The sequence below is a fragment of the Hipposideros armiger genome, unplaced genomic scaffold (assembly GCF_001890085.2).
Source record: "Hipposideros armiger isolate ML-2016 unplaced genomic scaffold, ASM189008v1 scaffold_310, whole genome shotgun sequence".
Lineage (NCBI taxonomy): Eukaryota > Metazoa > Chordata > Mammalia > Chiroptera > Hipposideridae > Hipposideros > Hipposideros armiger.
Window position 1 is genome coordinate 635,914 of NW_017731660.1, and position 12,076 is coordinate 647,989.

Genomic DNA, 12,076 nt, shown 5'->3' on the forward strand with positions numbered 1-12,076 from the left:
AGTGGAGCAGGGAGGCAGTTTGTGGGCGTCCCATTGTTGCAATTTGGAGCAAAGGGGTTGGAACCCCTTTTTAGCCCTCCTCCCCAGAAGATGCCTCCCCACCAGTCACAGAGCAGCGAACAACAGCAAAATCACAGGTATGGCTTGCCCCCTGTCATGAACACCTGTTGAGGGGAGCTCCTAGATCAATTCCTCCCTTCATTCAGGAGCCAAAGTCTCTAGGCAGTCCCCCCAAATCAAGAGTGGCAAGGCCAAAACCTGGTTATGACTGTAGGATGGTCCTTCACATGCTCAGAAAAATAGAGTCCAAAGGCCTGAGTGCCCACAGCCCTGTCCAGTCCACTGTAAGCCCAGGTTGTGTCTGTGCAAGACAGGAGGGCATGTCCCCAATGCCCCAGCATTCTGACCAGCCCACGGCTCCACCCACTCCCACTGACTGCAACAAAGGGGCATATTCACTACACAGTCATTCATAAAAGACAAGCTTTATTTCGATATCTCTTAAACTGACAAGGAGATAGCACAATGACAACAGTGCTGTCCCATGTGCTGAGTCACCTTCAGATGCGTGATCTCACCGGGACCTCCCCGCCCTCTGGCTGCAAGGTGGGTGACTACTTATCTGCTTTACCGAGGACTTGGTAGTGGTGACTCAGCTCCCACACGGGACTGTAAACACTGCGCCTGGATGCCTCCTGCATCTGGTCCGGCTCCTCCCCACCAGGTGGGCAGGGCTGTCCCAGGTGCACACAGGTTCCTTAACATCCTCAGCTATAAAAGCAGGGGTTAGGCCACCCACCTCTGAACAAAAATCCTCCTCATTGATACACGTGGGCTCTTGAAGCCCAAGAACCCCTGCACTTGTGCGTGCCAGGGATCGCTAGGTGGACAGTGTCTGTGCCAGGCAGCCCGCCCAAAGCCTTGGCAATCCCTGGACAGAAAGGAACGTGGAGATAAGCAGCGGGACCAGAAGCCCACTGACCACTGCTGAGCCCTGCCTGCAGCCAGGCCCCCATCAGGGAAACAGTTTCGGTGTGGGCTCAAAAGCAGCTTCTCCCGGTGCCACTGGCCCCACCTTGTTGGGGAAAGAGAAGAGCCACCCTGCCTGGCCTCCCGCTCTCTGCTGTGCTTGTTACCAGCCAGCTTCTCCGACTTTTCTTCAGAAAGAGGATGGGCTGCGCCTTCTCCCTGTGCAGGGTCCGGCTCAGAGCTAGGCCCAATCTGCCACCCACACTGGAAGGCCTTCTCCAGTCCTCATGTCGGGAGGACCCGGTGCCGGGACCACTGCCTCAATCTCCCAGCGACACACGGGGCACTTGGCCATTTCCGCGAAGACCCGCCAGGCGCAGTGGCTGCAGAAGTGTGTGTGGCCGCAGGGGACAAGGCAGGTGTCGGCAGTTCGGTGAAGGCAGATGACGCACTCCTCTCCTGCTGTGGCTGGGAAAGGGGACAATGTAGGTCATAGGTCGGTGGCACATGGGGCCAGTGGGTGGGCATAGCCACAGGACATAGCCACAGGACAGAGAACCAGGCAGTTATATTGGGAAGAATATATGTTCTCGTGACAAAATGCTCACGACATAATCAAGTGAAAAACAATAGTAATAACAAGTCTAAATCATAAAATTCCAATTTATAAAAAAGGAAAACAAAACACAAACAGATCCCCATATATATGTGTGTGTGTACACACACACACACACACACACACACACACACACGCACAGACTGGTGGGGGTGGGGGGGAATCCGCCTAGGAGGTAATGGGTGATTTTTTTTCTTTTTATTTCCTTCTTTATCCCTTAATATTTGTTTTATTCCTGTTTGGTAAAGCTTTTACTATGAATGGTGGACTGCTTTTCTAAAGCAGAGACAAAATACCAGTATCTGCTCATGAGTGTGTTCTTGTAACTTATAAAATTAGCCAATGTTGTAGAAGGCAGAGCTGTTAGACTGCTTTTAGCTTCCAGTAGGCAAAGCTGAATCATTTGGCGTAAAGCCTGAGAGAGATTTGACGGGATATGAAAGATTTTCCTGCACTCCCAAGGCTGGGGCCTCCCAGGATCCCCTGGGGCTGGAGTCTGGGCTGACCCCGGTGCTCCCGAGAGCCACTCACCTTCAGGCTCAGGCCGCTGCGTGTCCTTCCGGAGGGCCCAGGGAACAGCTGTGGAGAAGGCACTGGCTGCGGGGTCTATCGCAGACAGGGAGACTCAGGCCTGTGGAAAGCAAAGCCAGGGAGTCCCCGTCCCCCTACTCCTGAAGCAGTGCCCATGGCCTTTCTTTTCTGGGTTGCAGTTCAGGAGCTCCCAGTGGATGTACAGCCCCATTCGGCAGCAAATTCATGGGGCTGTGGATCCTTTCTCCTAAACCACCTTTCCTTTAGACACCTCCTCTTTGCCCTACTGACGCTGCCTGAGTGGAAACATTCAGCATCACTCAACAGTCCCAAATCCGATGTGCGTCCAAATCCCATGGAAGGCGGGGAAAACAGGTGCTTGGGCCCTACTGCACACCTACGGAATCAGGTGCCCCAGCAGCTGTGACAAGCCATGCTGTGCACGGCCATGGACCACAAGCCCAGGAATGCCAATATTTCTTCCGATGGGTGTTCCTGTATAGACTCACTCTCCTGAAATCCACTCTCCTTGCAGGGGCTAGAGAGAAAGTCTTGCTTCCCACCCGCTGACCACATCTCGCCCTTGCCCCAAAGGCTGTCTTCTTGCTTACCTCTACGCCTCACACTTACATTCCCTTAGCTTGCTACCCTTGTCTCCTGTAAACTCCTACTTAGACTGCAAAGCCCCACCCTAAAATTTCTTCCTTTGTGAAAGGTGATCGCTCTCTAACGGATGTTGGGGGTGCTGGTCATATCTTATCATTCTTTAGGGACAAGGTTGCCCTCCCTATGCCTGGGTCTTGTCCCCTGCTCCCATCTTTATACCTGACACTGGCAAGAGCTGAGGGGAAAACTGACTGAACTATCGGTTCCTCCTGGGGCTCTGGATGTAGGTGGAAGGCCACCTGAGCCCCCACTTCCCCCAAGGGGCGGTGCCCGGTTCGCGCGGGAGGCCTCACCCAGCAGCTCGATAGCCTTGGTGGTCCCGTACACGTCCATCACAGCCCAGAGCGGGGCGCCCATGCGCACACCCTTGCGCAGCAGGAGTCGGGGGCCCGCGTTGACCTGGGCGCAGAGCCAGCCGCGGCGGTTCACCCAGAAGCAGACCAAGTCCCCTGCCAGCGCGCAGCCGTCGGGCAGCATGGCTGCCCACGTCGGGCTCTGTTGCTCCAGGTCGGGGCACACAAAGGGCGGCAGACTGGGCGCCTGCACGCGTGCAGGGTCCAGGCGCGTGAAGCCCACGCGAAGGCCGCCACACCAGCCGCCCTGGTGCTCCAGCACGCGCAGTGCCACCCGCTCCCCGGGCCGCACAGGCCGCTGGCTGAACACGATGCCGTCGTGGAAGGTGGCGCACCGGCATGCGGTGCTCCGTTGCGCGTCCAGATATACCTGCGCGCCCTTGGCCTCAGCGTGGAAGCGAAGGGTCTCCGGGGGCACCTCGGCATCTGTGTGTTGGGGGGGGGTGTCAGCGCGGGCTGTCCAGAATCCACTGACTTCTGAGGCCACCTCGACAGCCCCCCCCCAGCATCCTGGGGCCGCCTCCACCCTTGGGGGAGGGGGAAAAGTAGGGGGCTTTCTACCGTCCCCAGCTCCCCAGGGCCACCCCTCCCATCCTCACCCAAGGGACCTCCCGCAGACCTGCTTAGAGTCGTGAGTAGTCCACTTTGCCTATCTGGGACCTGAGTTCCGGCCCTGAAACTCCCCAAGCCTCAATTCCCCTCCTGTAGGATGGTTGCAAAATTTAAGGGTACTGATGCTAACCAGGCTGTCAATGCCCAGCAATAGTTATTGTCATCACATAGAAAGAGCAGGTCTGAGAACAGTGCATGTAACATGGTCCTGGCTTTGTTCCACAGATACACCGTTTAGGTGTACATCTATGTTCTGTGTGCATCTAGAAACAACCTGAAGGAGACAGGTCCACTAATTGTGCTCAGCTGTGGCCCACGGGGCCACATGTTACTGCTGTGTTTCTTCTTGTCTGACTCTGATTTTCCCACAGAGAACCTGGGCCACTTGTGACGACCATGGCTCCCAGGAAGGGTGACTTCCTTGCCCTAGGAGAGATGAGGTCCCCACAGCTCCCCTCGGGGTGGGGGGTGCAGGCTGGAGAGGGGAGTCCCAGGTCATCTCCTCAAGGCCTAGGGTGAGCTTTGAAATCAAGGCACTTCCTGATCTGACTCTACTTGGCAGCCAGAAAGGGAAAGTCGCTTACTTCGCAGCCCTTTCTCTCAACCCCAGCTGCCTGGGGCAGGCCTGGTGGGTGGAGGCTGGAGGAAGCCGGAGCAGTTTCCTGCCCAGCACTGCTCTTAGCCAGCTCCCCCGCCTCATCCCTCCCTTCCTCTCCTCCCTCCTCCCCTCCCGGCCCTGCTCATTCTGGGTTGGAGGAGGGAGGCTGAAAATAAGAGCTGAGTTCAAGCTGAACCTGAGCCAGACCCCAGCCCAGAGAGTCCCCAGGTGCCTGCCTGGGGTCCTGAATGTGAGGAGTTAAGTGCCCACCTGGGGTGGGAGCAGGTAGGGACTCCTGGGGTAACCTGCCAAAATCTACCTGGGTGGGTGGAGGCCACCCCTGCTCACTTGGCTGGGTCACTGCCCATCCCTGAGGTGGGGATTGGAGAGGAGCCCTGGAAGGGGCTTGGTCAGGGTAGTTAGCAGGATCTGGGCCTTGTCCACACACCACCATGTCCATTCCTGCCACCACCCTGCCAGGCAGAAAGACCCCTCCTGAGAGTGGGCACACAGCAAGCAGGGCAGAGCTGGGATTCAAATGGAGGTTGCAGGGCCGGCTGAGTGGCTCGTTGGTTACGAGCTGGCTTGGGAGCGCGAGCTCTGAGCAGCAGTTCAGATACCACATGGGCCAGTGACGCTGCACCCTCTACAGCTAAGATGGTGAACAATAGCTTGACCTGGAGCTGGGCTGCCATGAGTCGCCAGCGATGGCGTAGGCTGCAGCCCCTGCTGCAGTGGGCTGCCATAAGCTACCATGAGTGGCTGGTAGCCAGCGTGAGCAGCCGGCAGCCGGTGTCAGCTGCTGTGAGCGGCCGTCCAATGGCCGGTGACTGATCTGCCTCAGCCGGGAAGAGCGCAATGATCACAATACCAACATGGGCCAGTGAAGCAATGTCCTCCACATCTAGACTGAGGAACCAAAGGACAGCAACTTGTCTGTTCCCCTTCCCCCAATTCCCCAGCGCTGTTCCCTTCCTCCAATTCCCCCCCCCCAACTCCACCAAAAAACAAAAAAGCAAAGAGAGGTTGCTTAAGCCCTGCCCAGTGCAGCCCCTACAGGGAAAGAGGCCCCTCTTGGGTTGGGGAAACGGAGACCCCTCATGCTCAGCTCCTTGGATGGGGACGATAACCAGCAGAGATGAGCCCATCATGGCTGGAAGCTGTCTCCCCTCTCTCGAGAAGTGTCAGTGGATGGAGTTTTCACCTCGTCCCCTGCCCAGCTGCCCTGGACAAAGGCTGACTCAGGCGGGACTGTCATTGGGGGCAGGAGGAGCCAGGGAGCTGGCTGACTGGAAGGCAGTGTGGGGAGGAGGAAGAATGGCCCTGGGGTGGCCTTGGCGGGTGCACGAGTCTTTCGGCAGTGCAGAGGAGCCCTCGGGACCCCAGGAGGAGCAGGCTTCATCCTGGACAGGATCTTGACAGTCTGCAAAGCTCTCCCATCCCTGCCTCAGGAGCTTCCCAGCAGCCCATGGGGACTATGTCCTCATATCACCATGGTTAGAGGAGGAAGGCTGAGAGGACACCCAGCAGTACAGGTGACAGGCAGCCAGGGGACCAGAGCACCTTGCTCCCGGCCGCATGCCCAGGTTCCACGCAGCCCCTCACAACCGTCTGAATGTGGCCCCTGCAAGGGCCTGCTGGGAGGGTAGCCAAGGGCTCCCAAGGCAGGAGCGGGTCTCTCCAGAGAGCCTTCAGGACTCATGGCCCACTGGGGCCCCTCCCTCTGCTCTGCACGGGATTGGCTGCCTGAGTTTGGAGCTGACTCACAGTGGTGTGAAAGGTGTGGGCGCCCTCCCCACCCCACATCTGCCCCCTCCCACAGGGCCTGCAGGGCCCCTCCCGTCCTCCCACCCATTGCACCTGCCCCTGGGATGGGGAGGCAGAGGTGGGCACAGGCCCAGTATGGCTCTCCCAGTAGGCCTGTGCCCAGCCCTGGGCTGGCATGGGGTTCAGAGCACACAGGGGCCCGAGCACCCTCATGCTCACAGGGTGGCCATTCTTATTTTCAGCCCCATTTTCAGGCAGGTCCTGAGGCTGCATAGGTGGAGTGACTTGCCCGCGGAGGGACCTCCCCAGTGGCCCTGCCTCCCTCCCTCACTCCCCACTGCTGCAGCGGACAGACCCTGCCCCAGGGATGACAAAGAGGGCCCACATCAGCAGACTGCCAGTGAGTTCAGGGAACACGAGTCACGGCCTTTTGAAAGTCCCCCTCACCCAAAACACACACAGGTGGACTCCAATCAGAGAACCTTTGCAGCAAAGCTCTTGGAATCTAAGTAGCGTGTCAGCCCCCTGCTCAGCGAGGGAGAACACCCAGAACACCATCATCTTCATCACCGCCCCTCCAGCCATCCAGCCTTTCTGGGTGCCAGGCACCTACTAAGCACTTTACTGCCCTTATCTTCCCCCAGACCCTCTCAGGGAAGCACTCAGACAGAAATGAGCTTAGTGGGGTGTGCAAGTTGTTAGCGCTGGCAGCCAGAAATTGGGGAGCCTGGGCCCAGCCCCTGGTCCCTGCACCCCTGCACTGCCCCCTTCATGGCACCACCAGTGCCTGGATCCAAATATAGTTGCTGCAGCAGTGATGGCTTGGTCCTTCCCTGCCCCCAGACTTTGGGTGCCACCTGCTGTTGGTATGCAAGCCCTTAGTGCTGCTAGAGAACAGGCGCAGAGGCTAGGGGCTCTTTGCCAGGGTCCAGAGAGACACGGCCAGATCTCCAGAGGTAAAAACCCAGGTCCCCCACCCCTGCCCTGCACACTGAGGGATCGCTGTGGCTGCAGGTGAGGCATGGTGGGTGACATTTCATTCTGTGCCCTGGCAGCCCTGTAAGTCAGCAGGTGGGTTGCACTGGCTGGGCCGGCAGATGAGGAAACAGGTCCTAGGGAAAAGCCACCTGCCCCGGGTCCCACAGCTCAACCTTCACAGCTGAGACACCTCAAACTCTACTGTTCCCCACCCAGCCAGTCTTCTCCTTGCACAGCAGGACCTGCAGGCAGCCTGGTCATGTGGGTCATCTGGTCACTGCAGGGATGCTGGACCCAAGTGACCAGCCTCTGTTGGACTCGCAGGGGCAGGAAGCTCACTAACATTGCTCACCAGCCAGGGCAACCCAGCCTGTATCAGAGGCTCTTTCTGGGCGATGTTTACATCGACCACACCTCTGTCTCTTGGAAATTCTCCCCCAGCAATGGCCCAGAGCCCACCCTGCTTCTTGCATTACCAGTCCAGGAAACAAGCTTAGGGCTCCCACTTACCAGCCTGGGAGCAGAGCTGGGCCCCCATTGGCCTGGGGTCCTCAAGCCCGGGGTCCCTGGGTCTGGGAGAAATTGTGTGGAGAGGCCAGTGAACAGGTTTCCAAAGTCTCCGCCAGTCCCCTGCTTATGGACTGGGATCATGTTACAGAGTTGATGATTAATTAGACATTGCTGTCACGAGTTACAATATCCAGGGAATTTCCTGATGATGTCTCCAGGCTGCAGCAGGCCTGCCCAGCTGGCCGACCTGAGGGAAGCAGGGACTGAGATGGCCTGGGTGGGATTTACGGTGTCCTCCTCTCCCCCTCCTGAGCAGTCCCTGCCAACCGCTTGTGCGTTATAGTTGCCTGAGGCACGCTAATAAGTACCTGTACCCACACCTGCCTCCAGAGGCCCTGATTCCAGTGGCCTGGGGTGGAGCCAGAATCAGTCATTTTTGAAAGCACCCTGGGTGATTCTAATGTACAACCAGTGTGGAGATTCACCCAGCACACAGAAGGCATAATCAATGTTGCTGAAGGGGGCTAATTGAATTCACTCATTGCGGGGCCTGTGAAGTGGTTGGGACCCCGGTCTCCACAGAGAGAAGGCAAGGCAGGTGGAATGGGAGGGTGCGGTTGCTCTCCAGCCTTGCTGGGGCTGGAGCTCCACCTTCCAGGACCCCTCCAGAGCGCCAGTCATCCCCAGGAGGTCCCACAAAGGCTTGGCCTCAGCTGTGACCAAGAAGCCACAGAGCCTCTGCCCCTCCATTTCCACAGGGACACAGAGGCTGGGGGAGGGCAAATCGCTGGCTCTAACCTGGCGCTTCTCACATCCTGACACACATGACTATCCTGGGGATCTTATTAAGCAGGGATCAGTTCAGGTCTGGGTGTGCATGGGATCCTGCTTTCTAACAGAGTGGCTCTGTGGACCCCATTTTAGAGACAAGGCCATAGACTAGTCTGGAGGCTTGTGAGTACCTCCACCCCCAGGCTAAGCCCTTCCCAGGACCCTGCATCAAGGCCTCGATCATGACTATTCTGAACCTGGCTAAAGGGACAGGTACCCCATGCAGTCCCTGGAGCTGCTGGGAGTAGTGGTGAGTGGGAAAATATGGGGGTTTGGAGACCCAGGCTCTGCCTCCTGTGTTTCCTTGCCCTCCCTGGCCCTCTCTGGGCCCTGATGTCCTCACATGTAAAACAAGAAGCCAGGATGAGCTGGTCCATGGGTTCCTTCTAGCCCCAACATGCCGTGACTTTGGTCTTGGTGATGGAGAGGCGACTGCAGCCTGGACCCAGGTAACTTCAGAAGATGCTGCTGCCAACCTGGACCTTCTTTTCCACACCATGCTCCCAGCCAGGCTCCCTTGGTTCCTGCCAAAGGCAAACTGGTTTTAGGCCAGCAGCAATCACCACAAGTTCAAGGCTCATGGTTCCAGCTGGTCCAGCCTAAGGTGAGGGCCCACAGTACATGGTCCTGCTGGCCAGGACTGGGAGCACAGGTGCAGGGCATCTCCTTGTCTCTGGGAAGTGCTGGGACCCAGAGATCCTGCCCTCTCCCTCCTCCCCACCCTCCTACTCCCCACTCTCCACCCCCCCACCCTGGCTCCACCTGTACCACCGGCTGCCTTGGGCAGTGCCCAGAGCGCTGGAGCCAAGAGCACCTTGCTGATAAACCACATTCCTACAAAGCAGGTAATTACAGAACCTTATCAGGGAAATCAGGTCTTGAACTCGGCCTGTGTGGAAAAGTACTGGGTGAGCTGTAGACATCAGGCTGTTGGAGGCCAGCTGAGGAGGTGTGGTCCCATCGTCAGGACCTCAGTGGGAATGGGCATTCTGAGACACTGAAATCCCTGCCTTGCCTGACATCCTGGCAGATGGGGGTGCCCAGGCATAACCCCACCACATTCTCCCTCATATGTAATTAACAAACACTACTGTCCTAAGTCCACTTCTGTATTAGCCTGCTAATGCTCATGGCAATGCCTCAAAAAGATTCTATCAGGGGAGGAGGTTGTCACTATGTGAGGGGTGAAAAGCATAACTATTGCATTGCTTTGTACACCTGAAACTACAAAAAAAAAAAGATTCTATTTATTGTAATCATCCCCATTTTACAAATGGGGAAACTGAGGCACAATGGCGTGAAACAGCCTGTTCACAAACATTAAGGCAGTAATAAGCCAGAACTTGGCCCAGGGGTATTGGCTGGAAACCAGTGCCTCAACCGCTGTGCTGTGCTCCTCCCTGCCTCCCCACTCAGGCCACTCTGCACCCTCTGAGCATTTAGTTATTAACGTCGTGGCCATTCGACTATGCTGACACACAGTAGGAGCTTAAGGGTAGTTGCTGACTGGTCGCCTGAGTGTGAAGCAGAGGCCGCCCCACGATGGAGCCTGCATCCATCCCCTCCAGGCCACCGGCGCCATAAGGCTGTCCTAAATGTTCCAAGAAGGCAGTGGCTGGCCGGCCCTTTGCAGGAAGGCAGCAGCTGAACAGTGATTGACGCGCCCACTGGTGGCTGCAATCAGTACTGCAGGATGCGCTGTGGCCCTCAACGCTAGGAGGGGCGACCCCAGGAGAGGAGGTCACAGCGGCTGAGGCTTCTGAGGCCTCTGCACCTCCTCCCTGACCCCACAGCTCCCCACATTCCATCCTCCCTTCTGACGGCCTCCTCACTGGCATTCAACCCTGAGTTTGCCCAGGATCCCATTATTTCAAAGGGCTTTCACATAGTTCATCCCCTAAGGTGCCTCCAGTCCTCTGACAAGCGGCTGGACGGCTGTTTCGGTTCCCACCATACAGCTGAGGAAGCTGAGGGTTGGCCCAGGGTTCGTGCCAGCCTGTGGCCAAGCAGAAGTGGAAAGTCACGGGCACCCAGCCCAGTCTGGGACATGGGCAGCCCAGCCCCTGTGTCTCCTGCCATCAAGGGCCCTGAGACCCCTACCTTATTATACTTGCCATGCTCACCTATTCCCCACCGGGCCAAAATCTTGGAAGGCAGGGGACTGTCATGCCTGACCAACCCCTAAAACAGCAGGTGGTGGGTAAGGATTTGTCAGTGTCAAACAGCGCAGTGGCAGTTTCTTTAACAATTGCCCACCTGCCTACCTTACGACCCAGTGATTCTACTCTTGGATGAATACCCAACAGACTCAGGTGCCTATGTCCACAGAGATTGGCACAGGGCTGTTCAGAGCAGCGTTGTTCGTGACAGACCAGACTAGAAACAACCCAAATGCCTGTTGTGCTGGGTGCTGTGATACGCTGCTCAGATACCTCTTCAGGAATGAAGGGCTTGGTCCCTCAGAGGCTGGAGTGCTGCCCTCAAGTAGCTTATGTCAGAAATGCACCACAGTCCAAGCTCCTTCCTCTGTTCGGTCCTGTGACCACAGGTGTGGTTCCCCAGAACCATCCCTAATAAGCCCCATCTCTGTCTCAGGGTTGCACCCAACCTCCCACCCCCATCAACAGGAGACTGGAAAAGGAAATCACCATGTAGTCTCACCATGGCAATAAAAACAAAATACTATTATCTGCAACAACGTGGTTAATCCAAGAGCAGATCCAAGCAGCACACACCGCATGCTTCCATTTATATGAAGTTCAAAACTATGTAAATGAACTTGTGCTTTTAGAAGTCAGGGTAGTGCTCACCTTTGGGAAGGGTGCATGGAGCCTCTGGGGTGCTGGCAGTGTCCTCCATCTTGATCGGGTGGTGTGTATACATATGGAAAAATCCATCGAGCTGGACCCTCAAATCGCATGTCAACTGCACCTTGATTGTATAGTGGCTAAATTCCCTTCCAGCCCTAAAACTGATTCTGAATGAGCTGGTGAATGGTGGAAAACCAGCCCTGGAAGCCAGAGCACTTGGCCAGCACTGCCACCTGGTGGAGAAAAGTGGAACTGACTGTGGGTCCCATGCCCTGGAGGGAAATGGTGGGGCCAAAAAAGGCTCCCACCTGTGTCCCCAGCCACTCGCTCATTTTCTTGCCCACTCCCTTCCTGCCCATGAGCCCCTAACAACTCTGGGGTCCATCAAGTCCTCTAGTCAATAGCTGGACCACCACCACCTTAGGGGCCAGAGTGCAGGGGAGGGAGGCCAGGGTATGCCAGCAAAGTCACCCCTAGTTAGGTCTGTGCCGCTGGCCCATCCAGGTCTTCCTGGGCCCTGGTTCCACTCTGCACCTCCACTGCCCTGAGTCCCCTGGTTCCTCTCCTGCCAGCACCAGAGCACCCTGCAGTGTGAGAGTGGAGCCTGCCTTGAGGGAGGCTGAGGCAGACATGCTGGGGGGGGACCAATGTGGCTGCTCAGAGGGGAGGGGAGGGGAAGCAGAGAGGCACGCCTTCTCTTCTTTGGGTTTCCTGTTTTCTTTCTCCCTGTGCTCCACCCATCCCAAGCACATCTGTCAGGGTATCTGTCCTGGGAAGACTGTGGCATCTGCCGTGTGTGTGTGTGTGTGTGTGTGTGTGTGTGTGTGTGTGTGTG

At 57.0% G+C, this 12,076-nt stretch overlaps 1 protein-coding gene across 1 annotated transcript; it reads right to left on the reverse strand.

Moving 5' to 3' along the window:
• Positions 1-490: 490 nt before the first annotated feature.
• NEURL3 (neuralized E3 ubiquitin protein ligase 3) lies at positions 491-9,106 on the reverse strand. Its single transcript, XM_019660003.1, has 5 exons — positions 8,775-9,106; positions 7,601-7,847; positions 3,076-3,561; positions 2,117-2,191; positions 491-1,437 (listed from the first exon to the last, which is right to left on the reverse strand). Exons 2-5 carry the CDS (start codon positions 7,626-7,628, stop codon positions 1,211-1,213), a joined length of 816 nt encoding a protein of 271 aa, XP_019515548.1. The 5' UTR covers positions 7,629-7,847; positions 8,775-9,106; the 3' UTR covers positions 491-1,210.
• Positions 9,107-12,076: the final 2,970 nt, after the last annotated feature.